Below are 15,548 nucleotides of genomic sequence, written 5' to 3'. Positions count from 1 at the left end.
AGCGGTAAAGCTTTACCTGGATGTTCTCTCGCACATACACAGCGTAATCATCATTGCTTTGAAAATCTGATCTCTTCTTGAATGTCTGACTCTCCGTCACCACGGCACCCAGAGGCTGCAAAATCAACAGAAAAAATGTAGACCCTGCTGGAAATTTTCTGCCACTACGTTGTGCATTTTTAACAGCAGCTGTATACTGCAAATGCAAGATAATACAACTAATTTTACAACCTATTTAAGTTCTATGCAACCCCCTCTCAGACTGCAAGAAAAATGATACACAATTCTCATATTAAAAAGAATCAGACAATATACAGTATGTGATTAGTAAACGGACTGAACAGTTAACTATGCTGAAGGAATTGTCATGTTATGGGTTTGTTTTGCATTAGCCTGAAAAAACAAGCTTTTATAATTGGAATAATGCTCAGCTGAACTACGTTTAACTTACGTTTCTATTTCGCTATAGGCTATCGTTAATTCATGACGTAATGAAAATCCTTCCATTGTCAAATCTATGAAAGTTTCATTCAGCTTAATTTAATTCCAGGCACCTGATCAGTAACGTGCGTAATTTCAGGCCAGTCAATACAGACCACAGGATAGGCAGCCTCTGGTTCCTCCAAGTCATCCAGGACCTCATCGTCCGAATACTCGTCGGAGACGGTGTCGGCATCGGACAGGTCAGCGATCTGCACGTCGGGGTGATCCAGCAGCCAGCCCACCAGCGCCTCCACACCTGCGGCACCAAGAGCATGGGCAGGGCTCAGTGCAGGAAGGCACCACGGAACAGGGCTCTCCACAGGTGTTCTCTGCACTTGCATGGGCATCAAGACCCAGGGTGAAGACCTGGCAGGACCCAGCTGCCCTGTACACGTTTGTCAGTATTGCACAAAACTGTAACTGCCAATTGAGCTGGTTCATGCTGACCTTTAACAAAATCATGTATCGGGGAACCATGTAGAATGCTGACCACAAACCTTTATAGTAAATGAAACGTAACTATACAGACCTATACATTTTTCCCTGTATAAATAAATTAGTTGTTTTATGCCAATTTCGGCATGCAGAGTGCTAACACTTTAACATTACATACAAATTAAAAAAGAAAAAAGATTCTCAAAATAATGTATTTCTGTTTGCTTGGAAGACAGCTTTGGGCAACGTCCTCTTCCAGGGTTTTACCTGGCAGCCCAGACGCACTCCCAGTAGTCCCTGACAGGGACTTCAGTGCAAACTCTATATTCTTCCTCTGGAAGCCCATTTCCATCAGCTGGACGACAATGGGCAGCGGTGGTATCGGCGAAGCCTTGTGCTTCTTTGGCTTTGGGGGCCGGACTTGCTGCACGGTGACTGGTGTGGTGGCCTCGCTGGAGCTGCTGTCGTCGAACAGTGGGGATGAGGGGTGCGTGGACTCCACTGCCAGATACTGACACACAGCCAGGGCTGCGGCCTACAAATGGACAGACAGAAGAGCAGGTGACAGCAAGGAAACCAGTGTTTTACCTGGAATATTCGAGTACAGGTCTAATTGATGGGGACTTCCATTATTTTTGTCCTTAGGCTATATACTTAACTGAAATAGCTCAATTATTTTTTATTAGCTCAATTTATTACCTTTTTCAAAATAGCACGAGGAAAAGGATAAAAAGAAATGGGTGATGCACCAAAAGGCACACTTCGTCAACGGAGTTTCCATAAAGTTTATTTTTAAAGTGAATTATTCCCTTTTTATCTTAGGCTGCGAGATCCCATTCTCCCGTCTTCAGCAAGCTCTTCTCCTTAACCATACAAATCTCATCAATGCATACTGCCATCTCCCCATGGGAATGAAAAAGAAAAGGAGGGTAACCCGAGCAGCTGTAGACCCTACCCATGCTTCCGACTCCACAGAGCGCAGCTTACCTCGAGCTCCTGCCTGTCGAAGATGGCCTTGACCGGGGAGGGCTGCGTGGCCGCGGACAGCAGCTGCTGCAGGAGGATGAGTGGGGGCAGGGGGCCCTCGGGGGACAGGTCCCCCACGTCAGGAGACGACGCCACTTCTTCTGCACAGGGGGACAGCCTATGAGTCACACACTGCTACAGCAGCCTAGCCACTGCTCACTTCCTTCCTCAGTAAAGGAAGGTACGGAGCATTTACTACACACGAGCAGCTGGAAGGTCCCTGGATTTTTAATAAAGGGAAAGTACTGTATGTGCATGACAAAGGAAACCCCTTGACATCCAAAGACTGCCGCTGCTAATCTAGGCCATGCATCTAGCAGACCAGATTGGGTGACAGCGACACGGGTAGGTCACTAAGGGCCATGTAAGACCCCTGCTTCACATGAAGACCACGGTGTCTGAACTCCGGCCTTGAAGAGTGACGATAAGGAAATGCCTTAACAAAACATTGCAAGAGATGTAAGCTGAGCTATCAGCCTTTTGAAAACTGGCTGATTTAAAAGGTAAAAAAAAAAAAACGGGAAACTTTACATTTTGGAATAAAAATGAGGATGAAGCCTCTTCATTTTGGACTCGCTGAAATTTGAGGAAGGACAAACAGGTTTTAGCACTCACCCCCATGATTGGTTCCCAGTTCCAGGACGGCCGGCTGAGACAGAATCTGTCGCAGTTTGTCCTGATGGGAAAGCAAAGCCCTGGCTGCTTTTAGGATGTATAACCGCAGCTGCTGACATCTCAGCAAGTGCAAGTCCACTTGATCTGCGAGGGTGGGGACAGCAAAAAAAACATTTATTTCACATTTCAATTTTCAGCAAAGGCAAAAGAAACTTCTACTAAAAATATGGGAAAAAACAGGTTACTAAGGCAGATTTTTACCCTTAAAGATGTACTTTAAGTATTACTAGACATTGAAACAGGCAAGTAACAACACAAAATGCCTCCCATGGGTTTCCCTGCCTGTGAAGATCCCAGAGCTGTGGAGGAGTCTCCCTGCCCCGAGAGAGGGGCCCGTCACGGCCGCTGTACCTGGCAGACCCCGCCCGGGGGGCTTCTTCAGCCGGTGCTTCTCCAGTTTGCTCCCTGCCAGGTTGACCAGCTGGGCCCAGACTGCCAGCATGGGCTCGGTGAAGGGCAAGTTATTCACACTGAAGGCCATCACCGGCAGCTGAGGGGACACAACAGGATGAGTCGCATCCAGGAACCAAATTATTTATCTTTTATTGGCAACCAGAAAGAAAATAAACAAAATGAAAAGAGAGGAGTTAAGTGCAGCATCAGGCAGCTGAATGCTTAAGTGTCCCGTTCTGTGCATTGCACCAATTAATCTAATTATGAAAATCATGCATAAATCCCTGCCATTTTGTAAACAAAACAACCTAAAATTGCTGCGGAGATCATAAGTAACAAATACCTCCTAAACTACCTAGATGCTATAGGAACGCCAAAGTGATTGACAAATAATTCTATGTAAGAAGAATAAAAACTATGAACACCTTAAACTTTGTTTAAAAAGCATGATTATGGACTATTAGCTAGTATACGTGGTTACATTCAGGTCTCCTTATTTCCAGTTCTCCTTCCCACCCTCTCATAGCTCCTGCTTTATTCCTGCACTCGTCTGCCCTTGCCTCAGTTTGTACGTTACCGGTTTGAGCTGGCTCAGGGGACACACGCGACAGGTCCGCATTTCGTGGAACTGCACCGTGATCCTGCCCTTGGGGGTGATCCGGGTCACGGTGCCCTCTCCGTACTCCTCGTGGGTGACCTGGCCCCCGAGGCGCAGCCTGCTGTCTATCCCTCCAATCACCGCCAGGACAGCCATTAGGCTGCCCACCTCAGGGCCCTCCGCGTCAGGGAAGTACTCCTCCAGGAGAGTCTGCAGGCCACGTGTGAGGAAAACAACGAGGACAGGGCTGAAGGGGGTCTCTCGAGCTCACAAGCTTTCTAAAACCATGCAGCACTGTTATAAGAAGCTATTAAACCTACACGATGAAGCAAATCTGTTTCTGATTTAATTTCAGTTTGCCACTGGTTGACTAGCACGAGCTGTGCTTTTCCATTTACTTTTTATTTCCACATGCCTTTGAAAGCAGGGTTACCACATGTCCAGATTTTCTTTAGCATGTCCTTCTCCATCAGGAAGGAATTTTCAAAAATCTTAAAAAATGTCTGAAATGTTTCCCTTATTCATTTCCCCCACAGGTTTTGATATTCAAACCTGCCCTTGTAGAAACGCTGGATTTCACAGATAAGGGTACATATCAACAGGAGTGTCTCACGTGGAAGCTCAAATACAGTAAACCTAAGTTTGATATTTGGACAAACGTCTGCTTCACCCCCCTCAATAAAAATATAAAAATAGTGTCCTTTTTATTCCCCGACTTGTGAAACGTGGCGACCCTGCTGAAAGCCTACCGCTTCGGCCTGCCTCCCGGCCATGACGTCGCTGATGCAGCTGAGCTGGGAGTTGATGTAGTCGTTGATGAGGCCGTTCCACTGGCCGAGGGAGTGCAGGCTCCGGAGCACCGCCACAATCTCCTCCGCCAGAGTGCTGCTGTGGGTGGCAGTGAGGGACGCCTGAGGCCGAGACTTCCGCCTCCTCAGGGAGCCTTCTGCGCAACGAGAGAGTGACAACGAGATTAGCATCAGCTACGCGACGCACTTCGCATTAGCTCTTTTCAAACACAAGAAACACTAAGAAATTTCCAGAAAACTCCACACTTTTCCTACTCAGGCGTCTTGGAGATCTCATTTCAACCTCTAACACGTCTCTGTTGAAGTACCCAGCTGGGCAAAAGTCACTGGCTTCAAACTAATCGTTTTGGCTTTCTAAATCTCTGAAAGTTGCGGTGTTATGAACGCCACCTCTTAAAAGCGGGAGATCCGATGAGCAGGTAGCCAGCAAACTCCCCAAAAATCCAAAGAGCTTCTCCACCAGGAACTTCATATCCTGAGATCTTTCCATTTTATCCCAGGAAGGAAGAACCGCCTGAAGTAGACGGAGAGCTAAGATCTGCAAGAATTCAAGAACACAACAGGGTTAGAAAAACGTGGGAACAAGAGCAATAATCAGAAGTATCCAAATACTTACACACCTTAAACAAGTATTTAACTATGTTTAAATATTTAAAGACCTCAAGAATAAATCAAAATTAAAATAAAAAAGTAGTATATTAAATTAAACTGATTTTTTTATTACAAAGTATCATTATTTTAATTGTCGCAGTAATTAATATTAATGGCAAGAACAAATTCCACTGTATAGGAGCCAAGAATCATCACGATATGACTGATGCAGTAATATTTTAGCCTTGGTATCTTCAGCATGTCTCTCTCGACTGTCTGAACACTCACCTGTCTCTGCAGAGTGACAGCAGTAAATGACTGGTGTCCCTCAACAATCTTGATGAGCAGGTTGATCCACTGGGAGGTGCTGAGTGTGCTGCACATCTGGGGCATCAGAGCAATGCTTCGGATAAAGCCCAGAGTGCACCAGCTCTTATGCTGCTCCCTGGACACTTGCTTACTTGTAGAGCAACCTGCTGACCACAAACAGCAAAAAAACATTCTACCTATGTGGACTAACATGCACGTGGTGTACAGATATGCAAGGGGACTTAAAAGGCTTGTGCTCTGAAACTGATTTACATACTCTCTAAATTCTACAGTAATAATCTAACTTCAGCAGAAGTAACATTACATTAACTTAATTAACATTAACTTCATTAACTTCTATATTTAACTGTGATATTAATTGATCAATATTGACAGAGGACACAAGAATTTAAGAGTTTAAACTGCACTTCTGCAGTGCCTACGGAATTGCTGTCCAAACAAAAGAGGATAATTAACATCGAGAAAGACTAATTCCTGGCTGATCTTAGCATATGCTTTTATGTAATCAAACTGTGGTCATCCTGCACTATGAACTAATTTGCTTGACAAAACAAGGTCTTAAATAAGAAACCTTACTCCCCAACTAGACTAATGGGCTCTCTACTGCTTTATTTCATGAGAATAAATTAACGGCAAAAGATTTATGAAGTGATAAAGCAATTACTTGTTTTGTCTGTGGTTCCATTTTCCACCAGCATTCGCAGTAGGCCGCAGAGGGTCTTAATGGCTTCAGTCTGCATCACGTCAGCGTGGATCCCAGCAGAAAGGGCCAGAGTCTTGAGCAGGTTCACAGTGCTGGTCAGCATCATGGCAGTGGGGTGGACGCTCCTCTCTGCGGGCTCTCCTTCTGGCAACCACAGAGGCAGAGGTGAATGAACGGCATAGAATACCAATGGGGAGACGACTGCTTTACCAGCCCGAGCTGAGGGCAGAGACCTTGTTTAGCTGGTTTCATACTGCAGAAATACAATCTGCGGGTGTTTTAAGTGACCAATCCAGAGTACACATGCACTTGTGGATTGCCCTATAAGAGATTTCGCTGGTTCTATGCTTAATTCCTAGCTGTGTATTACTGATAGATTTCAGGCAGACTAAAGGCATCCAACGCACAGGGAACAGCATGGCATTGGTCAAGCCTTTCCACATGGCTTACAAAGCACATCACCACATGGGCGCTCACCCGCATCATCTTCCGTGTCGGAGTCCTCCGTTGTAGGCTGGGCGGCAGGCGGAGACTCTGCCAGCTTCAGATCGTATTTGCCCTCCTTGCCCATTCTGTAAGAGTTCGTGCTGCCTGTGTCCCACTGGACCCTGATCCAACCGTCCTCTCCCAGCTCTCCAATCACACGCCCCAGCCCCGGAGCTGGACCATCCTGAAAACATCCATAAGGGGTGTCAGCGTTCTAGACCGTCATCTGGGACGAATGACGAGAACTGTCACGGCAGGAACGGCCCGTAAAATACAGGACTTTTTCTCTTTGTTCGAAATTTGTGCTGCAGCTGGGGTATATGCGATGCAGTTAAACTGATTTATAAGCAGGATAAAACGTCCCATACATAGAAGATACGAAAGATTCCATCCAGCTTTGCATTTTCTTTTAGCCGAGTTCCGAGGGGTTTGGTTTTACAGAAGAGGAACACCTGGATAGCTCACCTGATCCCCCCATTTCCAGTCCACTCCCCTCATCACTCTAGTCCCTATCTTCATCATGGCAGCCAGCTCGGGACCGGAAGCAGGCAAGGGGATCGGAGCCGATTCCTTCCTGGACTCCTCCAGCACTGTTGCCGAACCCCCATGGACATTGGAGCCCAGGTCCTCCTCGTTGGTGTCAGAGCTGGGACCTGTCCACACAGCACAGAAACAGATGAACAGCAGGAACCTAGTTCTATTGACTCTCCAAGTATCAGAGCAGCCCCATGACACACCACCCGACATTTAACTCCACTTTTCTCGTACAGATTTAGTTTCTGAACACCGCAGCACTCACAAGGAAAAGAACTAGGTCTCCAGATTACAGACATCGCAAATTCTAAAGATTCTTAATCACATTTATACTGGATATATGCATCATGCTATTAAAGTGCATTTTCTGCATATATCTTGCAGAATATATATATATTCATACAGCAGGAACAATTAATTTTCAGCAATGAATGCAAATGATATAAACCCCAGTATGGTCTCCATTTAGGGAGTAAATAGAAACAAGCAGTGAAAAGTTAATTGAATACAGCGTCTTGGAGAACTACATTTACACATTTTTTAAAATCAATTCAACAGTGCTGAAATGTTAGTACTGCTCACCGATCAGTCGAAGGATGGACTGTGTCAGGGCCAGCATGCCTGAATTCAGGAGCAGGCTGAGGCTGTTGGCTCCGTGTTTCAAGGACAGCATGTTCAACATGACCAGGAGGAAGCGAGCTTGTGGAATGGTGCCAAGACTTGGTCCCGCTGGGTTTTCATTGGTGATGGTTTGCAAAGGAACAGGCTGTACACCTGCGCTTACAGAGAGACCCCAACAGGTAGCAGTGTCAGCTTTTTAAATCTTTATCTGGATGCATGGGCATTCAGTCAACTGCATTATTCATTTAATTCTGCTACACAGTTTATAAAGATGTTAATTCTTAAATCAAACAGGAAGAAACATATAGTCTTCGACATGAGTCTACAGATGTGCAGTATTTTATAATATTTTTAAATATGTGCCGTAATTTCAGTTGAAAAAATATCCTGCTGAACAAAGGCATTCATTTGTCTTTCAACACATCTAACAGTGTCATACACAGCAATTTTCAAAAACTATGATATAATTCCAATAGGCAGGGTGCTGGGTATTTGTAGGTGACTTACCAAGTTCTTTAAACCTGGTACTGGCATCCAGCAGAATATTGCGGACATTTTGAATCGCCCAAGCATAAAGTTTACCAAAAGTAACTTCAAGCAGCATTCGGTTAAAAGGAGGAATAAGATCCACATCCTTCAAGCAGTCTGACAGCGGTTCCCTGCAAGATTTTAAACCACATTTACAACAGCAGAAGATCCCTGTTCACAGACTGATCAAGTTTTAGCGGGGGCAAGAAACAAGAGGAAAAAGTTACTAAAACTTTAAAATGATTTACAGCTCTGTAAAGGGCTCATGGCAATTAACCCGTCACCTAACACGGACATGTGAATTCTTAGAAATGGTGATTGGATGCCAGTCTTTTTAGAAAGCAAGCTGTAAGTGTGAGACAGCTCAAACTGAAATGTGAAAATCCTACAGAACTGGTTGCATTTTTTTAGACAATCCCAAGGACATAGATGTTTCTTTTCCGAAGGACTGGTGTGAAACTGGACAAATCAAACAAATACGTGCCCTATATTGGTCCCTTCGGGAATGAGCCTCTGCCAGCCACACAGCATGGCATACTGCACCGAGGGGAGCAGGAAGCTCTTCGATGCCAGCTTCAGCATCGTGTCGATTCCCTCCAGCCGCACCTCTGCCCGTTCCAGCTGTGCGCAGAGGGGAAAAAAAAACAGGACCTGGGGTTTAACGGAGGCAGCAGACTTTAACACATGGCTCTTGAAAACGTATTAGGAGGAGGTCGCAACAGTCTGAAATCCTGTTTTCTTTCCTCACCTGTTTTAAGAGACACTTCCTCATTTTTTCTACATCCAAGGGCTCCTCTTTCAGCGCAAATTCCACAATGGTGGCCATGAGGGCTGACTGAGGAAAGACCCCCTTAACGGTGTGTTTAAGCCACTTGTACCTCTGGACGCTGGTCACTGTGCTCAACAGAGGCTGCCACTTGTCCTGCTAAAAAGGTCAAGAAAAAAAATCTGTTCATTTCCAGTTTCTTATATTTTGCTTATATTTTGGAATGTTGTGTAAATTTCAATGCACTTAGTGCCTAAATCATTTTCTACTCCCATCACCAAAATAAACATCCAAGCTTAATAAACACAGGGAATTAATATATAGATTTGTAAAATTAGGTGTTAAAAACACACATTTATATTAGCCTCAGTTCAATCATTTTTTACCTTGGCCTAATTCTAGAAGTAAATTGGTGCTAATTGAAAGCCTACAGCAGGAGTATCTGGAAGCAAGGGGCCCTAATTCCCTATTTCTAACCAGCTCATTTACTTCAGTACTGGGGCTAACTGGAAATCGGATGTACTGAGTTAGTGACATTTTGATGTCCTTTAAGGTTCACCTTGGGTGATTTCACGGGCAGTGGCTTCTTATCAACAGGGGCTGGACTGATGGGGCCCACACGGGGGTCTTCTGAATTGGTCTCTTCATTTTCCATTTTAGACTCCTCTACATCAGCAGACTCAGACTTCTTAGGAACTGTAGGGGACAAAAATCAGATAAACTTAATTCCAATTTACCATCAGTTAACCTCAAACTGTAAAATTACAAACAATAACTGCATTTAATTTTGCAGGGGTGTTTCATTTCTCCTTCACATAACCTTGGCATTATCTTCACAACACTGCTTATGACAAAACACCGCACCCCATTCACGTACAAACTCTACTGCTGTGAACTACAACAAATGTCACGACTGATTCTATTCATTACAAAGAGCCCTCAATGCATATTCTATATGATGTATTTCAATTTGACATTGCGCTCTAAAAAGCTAAATTTACAGTCAATAGAGTAAAATTACGGTCTTATATTGGTCTGTCAGGACCACCCCTTGCACAGTGGTGGGTTGATTTAGACTGCCTAGATTCAAGTGCAAAAGGATTACGTCACCTTTTATTCCCACCACAATTAACCTGCTCAATTTGGACAACTGACTGTATATTTTAAATATTTTATTATGTTTCTCATCATACACATACGCATCTTATTTGTACAGTAAATACAGTCAGGTGTTGTGTTAAAGGTATTGTGTAATGTGTTGTCTTTTACCGGTCTGCAAAGCAAGTTTCCCCAACTGGGACAATAATGTAAGGTATATTTTCTATTTTGCAATAAATTAGGCATAAGATACAGGACGTTGCTCTATGCTAGTTCCGTGTATGTGAAAAACAAGCAGGACAGACTTGGCTTTGTATGTTTCAAAGGAATATCATTACATATAGATTACCATTTTCTCCCTCCATTTTATATAAACAGAAGAACGTCTACCTCCAAAACAACTCCTTAAAGTCTAAGGTCAAAGCATTTGCCAATAGACAATGAAAAGCTCCTGTGAGGCTACCTTTCTTTTTCCGGCAATCACGAATAAGCTTCTGTACGATTCTCTTCCATCGAGGCTGGGAGCTCAGTAGCTTCAGCTTGGACATGATAGACAGGTCATTGCTGACAGCTGGACGCAGCTCGTTGAAAAGGAAGCGAAGGCGCTCTATGACTGGAGCGCACACCTCTTTATAGGAGCGTCCCTGCTCCTGGTGAGTCTGCAAAGCAAAATGGAGAACAGGTAATGCACCACACTGACCACCTTAATGCAAATAACCAGCAGGCTTGGCAGTAATCAGGTCATTTCTAGGTGTAGATAGAAATCAAGTTTGTGTAACACATAGCAATCTAACTTTTTGTCATTTGCAACACATTGTCAGATCCTGTCCTACTAATATCAAGTCCTTCCTTTAGGTACAGATACTGATTTCTTAGAATGGGAATAATAAAACAAAATTCCAAATAAAAAGGAAAGATATACATGGTCAGCTTTTATAAGGTTAAAGATGTAATGAAATTAAGTAGTCAAAAAATTGGACACACAGCAATGTCAAAGGCTGATAAAATGTTTGTTTTTTTTGATTGACATAAGTCTCTTTTGATTTTCTGTTTATTATAAATTTCCTCAACAAGCATTTCCGAAAAAACACCAGTCATTGAAGAAAAACAAAAACTCAGCTGTGCTTACTTTTATCAATGAGCACTTAGCCTGGTACACCATGCGACAGACATCAGTCACTGATTTAGGAAGTGATCGCTGTTTGCCCTGATCGACACCCAAGGCACTTTGATTCACAAGGGAAAGAGCAACATGACCTGGAGGAAAGGCAGTATGCAAAACAATGAATCTTACTGCAGATGACAGCATTTAAAAAGGCAAAAATAAACATGTAAACACGCAGGAACAGATCCCTAGTAAAACAAACATTGAAAACCTGACTACAGAAAAGACTGAAATACAAAAAGTTAAAAAAGCTCAAAAAATATTTCACAAAGCCAAGAAATATAGCACGAAGGATTTAATAAGTCCTGGTGTCAGGACGGCAAACAATCCGAGTGCTTTCTACAAAGTTATTATTTAGCACATTGTTTTTAAGTGAATTTGCATAATTTTGCTCGCGTTTACAGCCTGTAGAAAGAAACATTTACTTTCTCCAGCATGTGCGCTAGTTCTCACAAAGTGGCGAACTAATCCAGTTTACCCAAGTCCTGGTGTTTGAGAAGACAGCACAGAAGCAGGCGGCCTACTTCTTCCACGGGGTGCTCTGGAGGGAAGATGATGGGTGTGATGAGGTGGTACTGCTTGCAGCAACGCTCAATTTGGCATAAAAAGTCCTAGAAATGAGAAAAATTGAAAGTGTATTAAAGCACTGAAACACAACTGTCTATTTACTTATCCCCAGACCTCACAACATTCAGCAAACATTTCAAGATTTATGCATTACTTGTGGACAGCCATCTGTGAAGTTCACTAAAATATACTCACTTTGTAAGGAGCTCACAAGCGTTATCGCTTTGTAGCCTGATGGGTCACATCAAGCTTATCAAATTGTTAAGGGGCATTACTCTAGTATCCTGACTAAATTTCCATTGGGCTCACACAATGTTGCCTCAGTAAATTTAGCTCTTAAATTAACCGGTCTAGACAAATGCAATTTTTCACTTCCCTACAAGATGTTGCTGGCTCACAGTGGCTACTGTATGTCGCCAAAGTGGGAGCTACACTTTAGTGGTGAGTGGACTGCAGCTATATGTGAAGCGCACTGGAGTCCTTCAGGATACCAAGCACTATTACAAAAGACAAACAGCGATGACACGCTTTTTACAATTTTATGTGGAAGCCCCACATCACACCTTCCAGCAATGCAAGACGCAGTTCTGAAATATTTTCATTAAAAGGATCAACTGCAAAAATCATCAGAATTCGATGCTGCATTTCAATTTAATGCTGCCAAAACCTGCACTTCTCCTCTCTGAGCCAAGCAGTACCTTCACAGTGTGGTCCTGGATGTTGTTGTCCGCAATGGCTTGTAAAAAGGGCTGGGAATGGTCACTGAGTGTGAGCCTCCGGGAATACAGTTTGGACTTGTCTGGGGTGGTGGTCCCAGGGGAACTGCAGTGATCTTCATCTTTCTCCTCATTGTAGTTGTAGTGGATCTGGCTGGTCTGCAGTCCTCCAGAGAAAATGGAGGACTGAAGCCATTCTGCGAAAAGAAAAGCAAAATAATTAGGCAAAAATGTTTGAATATCATGGTCATTACCAAACTTCTATTTTTTTGTAGAAAACTTTGAGTCTGGCTCTTACTGATATTTAAGGTGAACTGATCCAGCGAAATAAAATTAGCCTAGTTTATTTGTAGGGTCTGACGAAATTGTTGTGAAGGCCTGATACATTAGTCCACAATCTGAACTTTATTCTCTAAAGCCTTAGGTGTATAATCCTTGCACTATGTAGGTGGATCAGCTTACAAAGGAAAACATCCCATTTTTTAACAAGACAGGGGACCCAACAGACAGGAACTGATTCAACTGACAGGACATTAGGGAAGATATATTTGGACTATGTGCCACAGCAGTGTGTAGTGGTTACAGAGCAGTTTTATGGATGCGGCAAACTTACTAGCACATTCAATCTCCATTGGGGAAAGCGGTGTGCTCATGACCAGATAGGAGGCATGCAAGCCTAGCAGAAGCCCCAGGTTTCTCTCTGTGTCCATCAGAGGGGACGAAAGACTGCCAAGGTCAGGGGTAGTCACTGTCTCCTGGTTAGGCTGAGGACAGGGGAGACAATGTAGGCCTGGTAAGTGAAGATGCACTTCACAGCCCCCCCCAAAAAAACAACAGGCAAACAAATTAAAGGAATGTGATATTCTTATGTTAAACCCATATTTTAACATAAGGATCACTAAACAGATGTTTAGAGCTGTGGTTAATTTGTCAGCGAGGTACAATTCAGTAACAGTAATACTGGCACAAGGTAAGACATGTCAATCTGGGAAACACAAGATCATACCGACCTCTATGTACTGGCCAACGCAGAAGGCCTGCATGGATTCCCTGGTGTCTTCAAACTGCAGGGCAGCTTCTAAAGCAACAACAGGGTCCTCTCCTGCAAACTGGGCTGAAGTGTAAATAATATTGTTAAATAAGGATTTCCCCAGGGCTGTTTAGCAACAGATTTTTTAAAAATGCTGACCAAAAAATGTAAAATTACTTTCAGATTTGGCTAGTTTTAGCACTTCGGTGAACTCAATTTAGCTGCAGAAGAAGGTACTTATCAGCTGATGTTAAAAACTGTCAATTATAAAGATTAAAATTGGTACCAAGGATGCTGTTTCCTGTCAGGGACTGAGCCTGGAAATCCTTGATGTCATAAACCTTCCCATCAATCACAGTCCAGAAGCCTCCATCTTTGTTGTGGTTCTCCAGGTCAGCTTTGCGAATGAGAGACACTTCCTCATTGTTCCTAGAACTCTGTCCTGTGAAGAATGAACCTTCAACAGCAGAATATCACATCTTAAGTGAACAGAAAAAGACACCCCTCCAATTTCAAAAACCAATTTAATTTTTGGTTGGCATTACACATTAAAAGTATTCTTCTGCCTTAAGTTTGGTAAGCCATTTGCTGATCTGCAGTTAAATGAGCAGTAAATACAACCAGTTAATTCCATTTTGAAAAGCAGAAAGAAATGCATTTCACCTGTAGAGCCTTCTTCAAGCCTTTTACTAATTTTCAGCATAATATTAATCTTTACTTGTTCTGTTTTTGACCCTAATGTACTATAAAAAGTCAAGCTACAATTAACACATCATAAAGGTGGACTGATGAGAAATGACCTGGGATCCCCCTTCTGGTAATGAATCTCACAAGCACCTGAGTGCTCATCACTATAAAAGGTCAGTGTATACAATAAGTAAACTAGAAACAAATGCTAATTTTACCAACTTTTCTGTTACCTCTTTTAAATTTTTAAAAGAGTAAATTGCCTTATATCTTCCAGATTATGAAGTAAAATTAGACAGCACTGCAAATTAAACTTAAGACATTTGTCACATGTATCTTGAAGCAGGCTTTGATGACCAATTTTTATCAAGACAGTACTGTCTTCCTTGCTCAAGTATTAAAGTCTTAAAGAAATGGCAATTAAAACAGGCTGCTGTGTTACTAAATGCAATTTAATTTCAGCTACTGAATTCCACAAAGCTAGGACCCAGGTTTACCCATTATCCCAGGCCAGGCCAGGTCTTCATTATCATCTCTCTCCCTCCCTGGCGCCAGGTGATTGAATCGATCCAGATGTTCCAGTAATCCAGCCAACAAAGGAATGGATCCAGTCTCTTGCATTAAACCTGCATCCATGGTCAGTAAGAGAACTATAGACACGACCAACTCAGGCAGCAACACACCTGGAACAGACAATACCCAAAAGTCATACAGCCATTCAAACAAATTATAATTTTGTTTATGCAGACAAGAAAAAAACCTAGCGATCCCCATACAAAAATACCATACATGGTGGGTAAATGTCTAATTAACTACTAAGTATCATAATTTCCATGTCTAAGATCTTGCACAGTCCAGATTCTTGATGCAATAACTTTTAAATATTGAATATTCAGACCGGAATCAACAAATTCATACAAGCAGTTAAGAAACAAAAAGAGTTACCTGTCAGGTCACCTTCAATGATACGAGACACCTCTGCAAAAGGCCTGTAACCAGTGAATGCGATGCTGGTGGCAACAGGAAGGATGTCTCCAATGTGCGTACACAGCAGTGCAATGTACTTCTTCAACAAGGACCCCACTCCCAAAAGCTCCGGACCTGGAAGCAGAAGAGATGGACTGACTGCTATGCATTTAACATAGGTGGCATAACTAAACAAGTAATATCATGTCCAAAAAGAAAAACAAATGACTTTCTCTATCAGGGTGCCGATACATTCATTCCAAAAGGGACACCTGCAAACATATCTACATATGCCTATTTAGAGATGCTTGGCATGTCTTAAAATGTGGATGAATATCCAA

General features: G+C 43.0%; 1 protein-coding gene across 10 annotated transcripts in view; it reads right to left on the bottom strand.

Annotated features, from left to right (window-relative positions):
* herc2 (HECT and RLD domain containing E3 ubiquitin protein ligase 2) overlaps positions 1 to 15,548 on the bottom strand; it is a 78,227-nt gene that overhangs the window by 34,177 nt on the left and 28,502 nt on the right. For 4 of the 10 annotated variants that reach the window (XM_069179112.1, XM_069179119.1, XM_069179117.1 and 1 more), the window contains 27 exons: positions 15,187 to 15,342; positions 14,739 to 14,924; positions 13,841 to 14,011; positions 13,535 to 13,638; positions 13,138 to 13,288; positions 12,507 to 12,721; positions 11,720 to 11,852; positions 11,206 to 11,333; positions 10,540 to 10,735; positions 9,538 to 9,674; positions 8,961 to 9,137; positions 8,697 to 8,833; positions 8,192 to 8,343; positions 7,646 to 7,837; positions 6,995 to 7,182; positions 6,521 to 6,713; positions 6,005 to 6,187; positions 5,299 to 5,486; positions 4,810 to 4,957; positions 4,360 to 4,556; positions 3,590 to 3,820; positions 2,971 to 3,109; positions 2,560 to 2,703; positions 1,906 to 2,045; positions 1,186 to 1,453; positions 555 to 739; positions 17 to 115 (listed from right to left, as the gene is read on the bottom strand). In XM_069179112.1, the coding sequence (XP_069035213.1) occupies positions 17 to 115; positions 555 to 739; positions 1,186 to 1,453; positions 1,906 to 2,045; positions 2,560 to 2,703; positions 2,971 to 3,109; positions 3,590 to 3,820; positions 4,360 to 4,556; positions 4,810 to 4,957; positions 5,299 to 5,486; positions 6,005 to 6,187; positions 6,521 to 6,713; positions 6,995 to 7,182; positions 7,646 to 7,837; positions 8,192 to 8,343; positions 8,697 to 8,833; positions 8,961 to 9,137; positions 9,538 to 9,674; positions 10,540 to 10,735; positions 11,206 to 11,333; positions 11,720 to 11,852; positions 12,507 to 12,721; positions 13,138 to 13,288; positions 13,535 to 13,638; positions 13,841 to 14,011; positions 14,739 to 14,924; positions 15,187 to 15,342 (4,538 nt within the window). The remainder of the gene's footprint in view (positions 1 to 16; positions 116 to 554; positions 740 to 1,185; positions 1,454 to 1,905; positions 2,046 to 2,559; positions 2,704 to 2,970; positions 3,110 to 3,589; positions 3,821 to 4,359; positions 4,557 to 4,809; positions 4,958 to 5,298; positions 5,487 to 6,004; positions 6,188 to 6,520; positions 6,714 to 6,994; positions 7,183 to 7,645; positions 7,838 to 8,191; positions 8,344 to 8,696; positions 8,834 to 8,960; positions 9,138 to 9,537; positions 9,675 to 10,539; positions 10,736 to 11,205; positions 11,334 to 11,719; positions 11,853 to 12,506; positions 12,722 to 13,137; positions 13,289 to 13,534; positions 13,639 to 13,840; positions 14,012 to 14,738; positions 14,925 to 15,186; positions 15,343 to 15,548) is intronic. The other 6 variants (XM_069179118.1, XM_069179121.1, XM_069179114.1 and 3 more) reach the window with 5 other exon arrangements.

Source organism: Lepisosteus oculatus, chromosome 15 (assembly GCF_040954835.1).
Source record: "Lepisosteus oculatus isolate fLepOcu1 chromosome 15, fLepOcu1.hap2, whole genome shotgun sequence".
NCBI lineage: Eukaryota > Metazoa > Chordata > Actinopteri > Semionotiformes > Lepisosteidae > Lepisosteus > Lepisosteus oculatus.
Note: the sequence above shows the minus strand (reverse complement) of the source record. Positions and strands in the feature narration are given on the sequence as shown.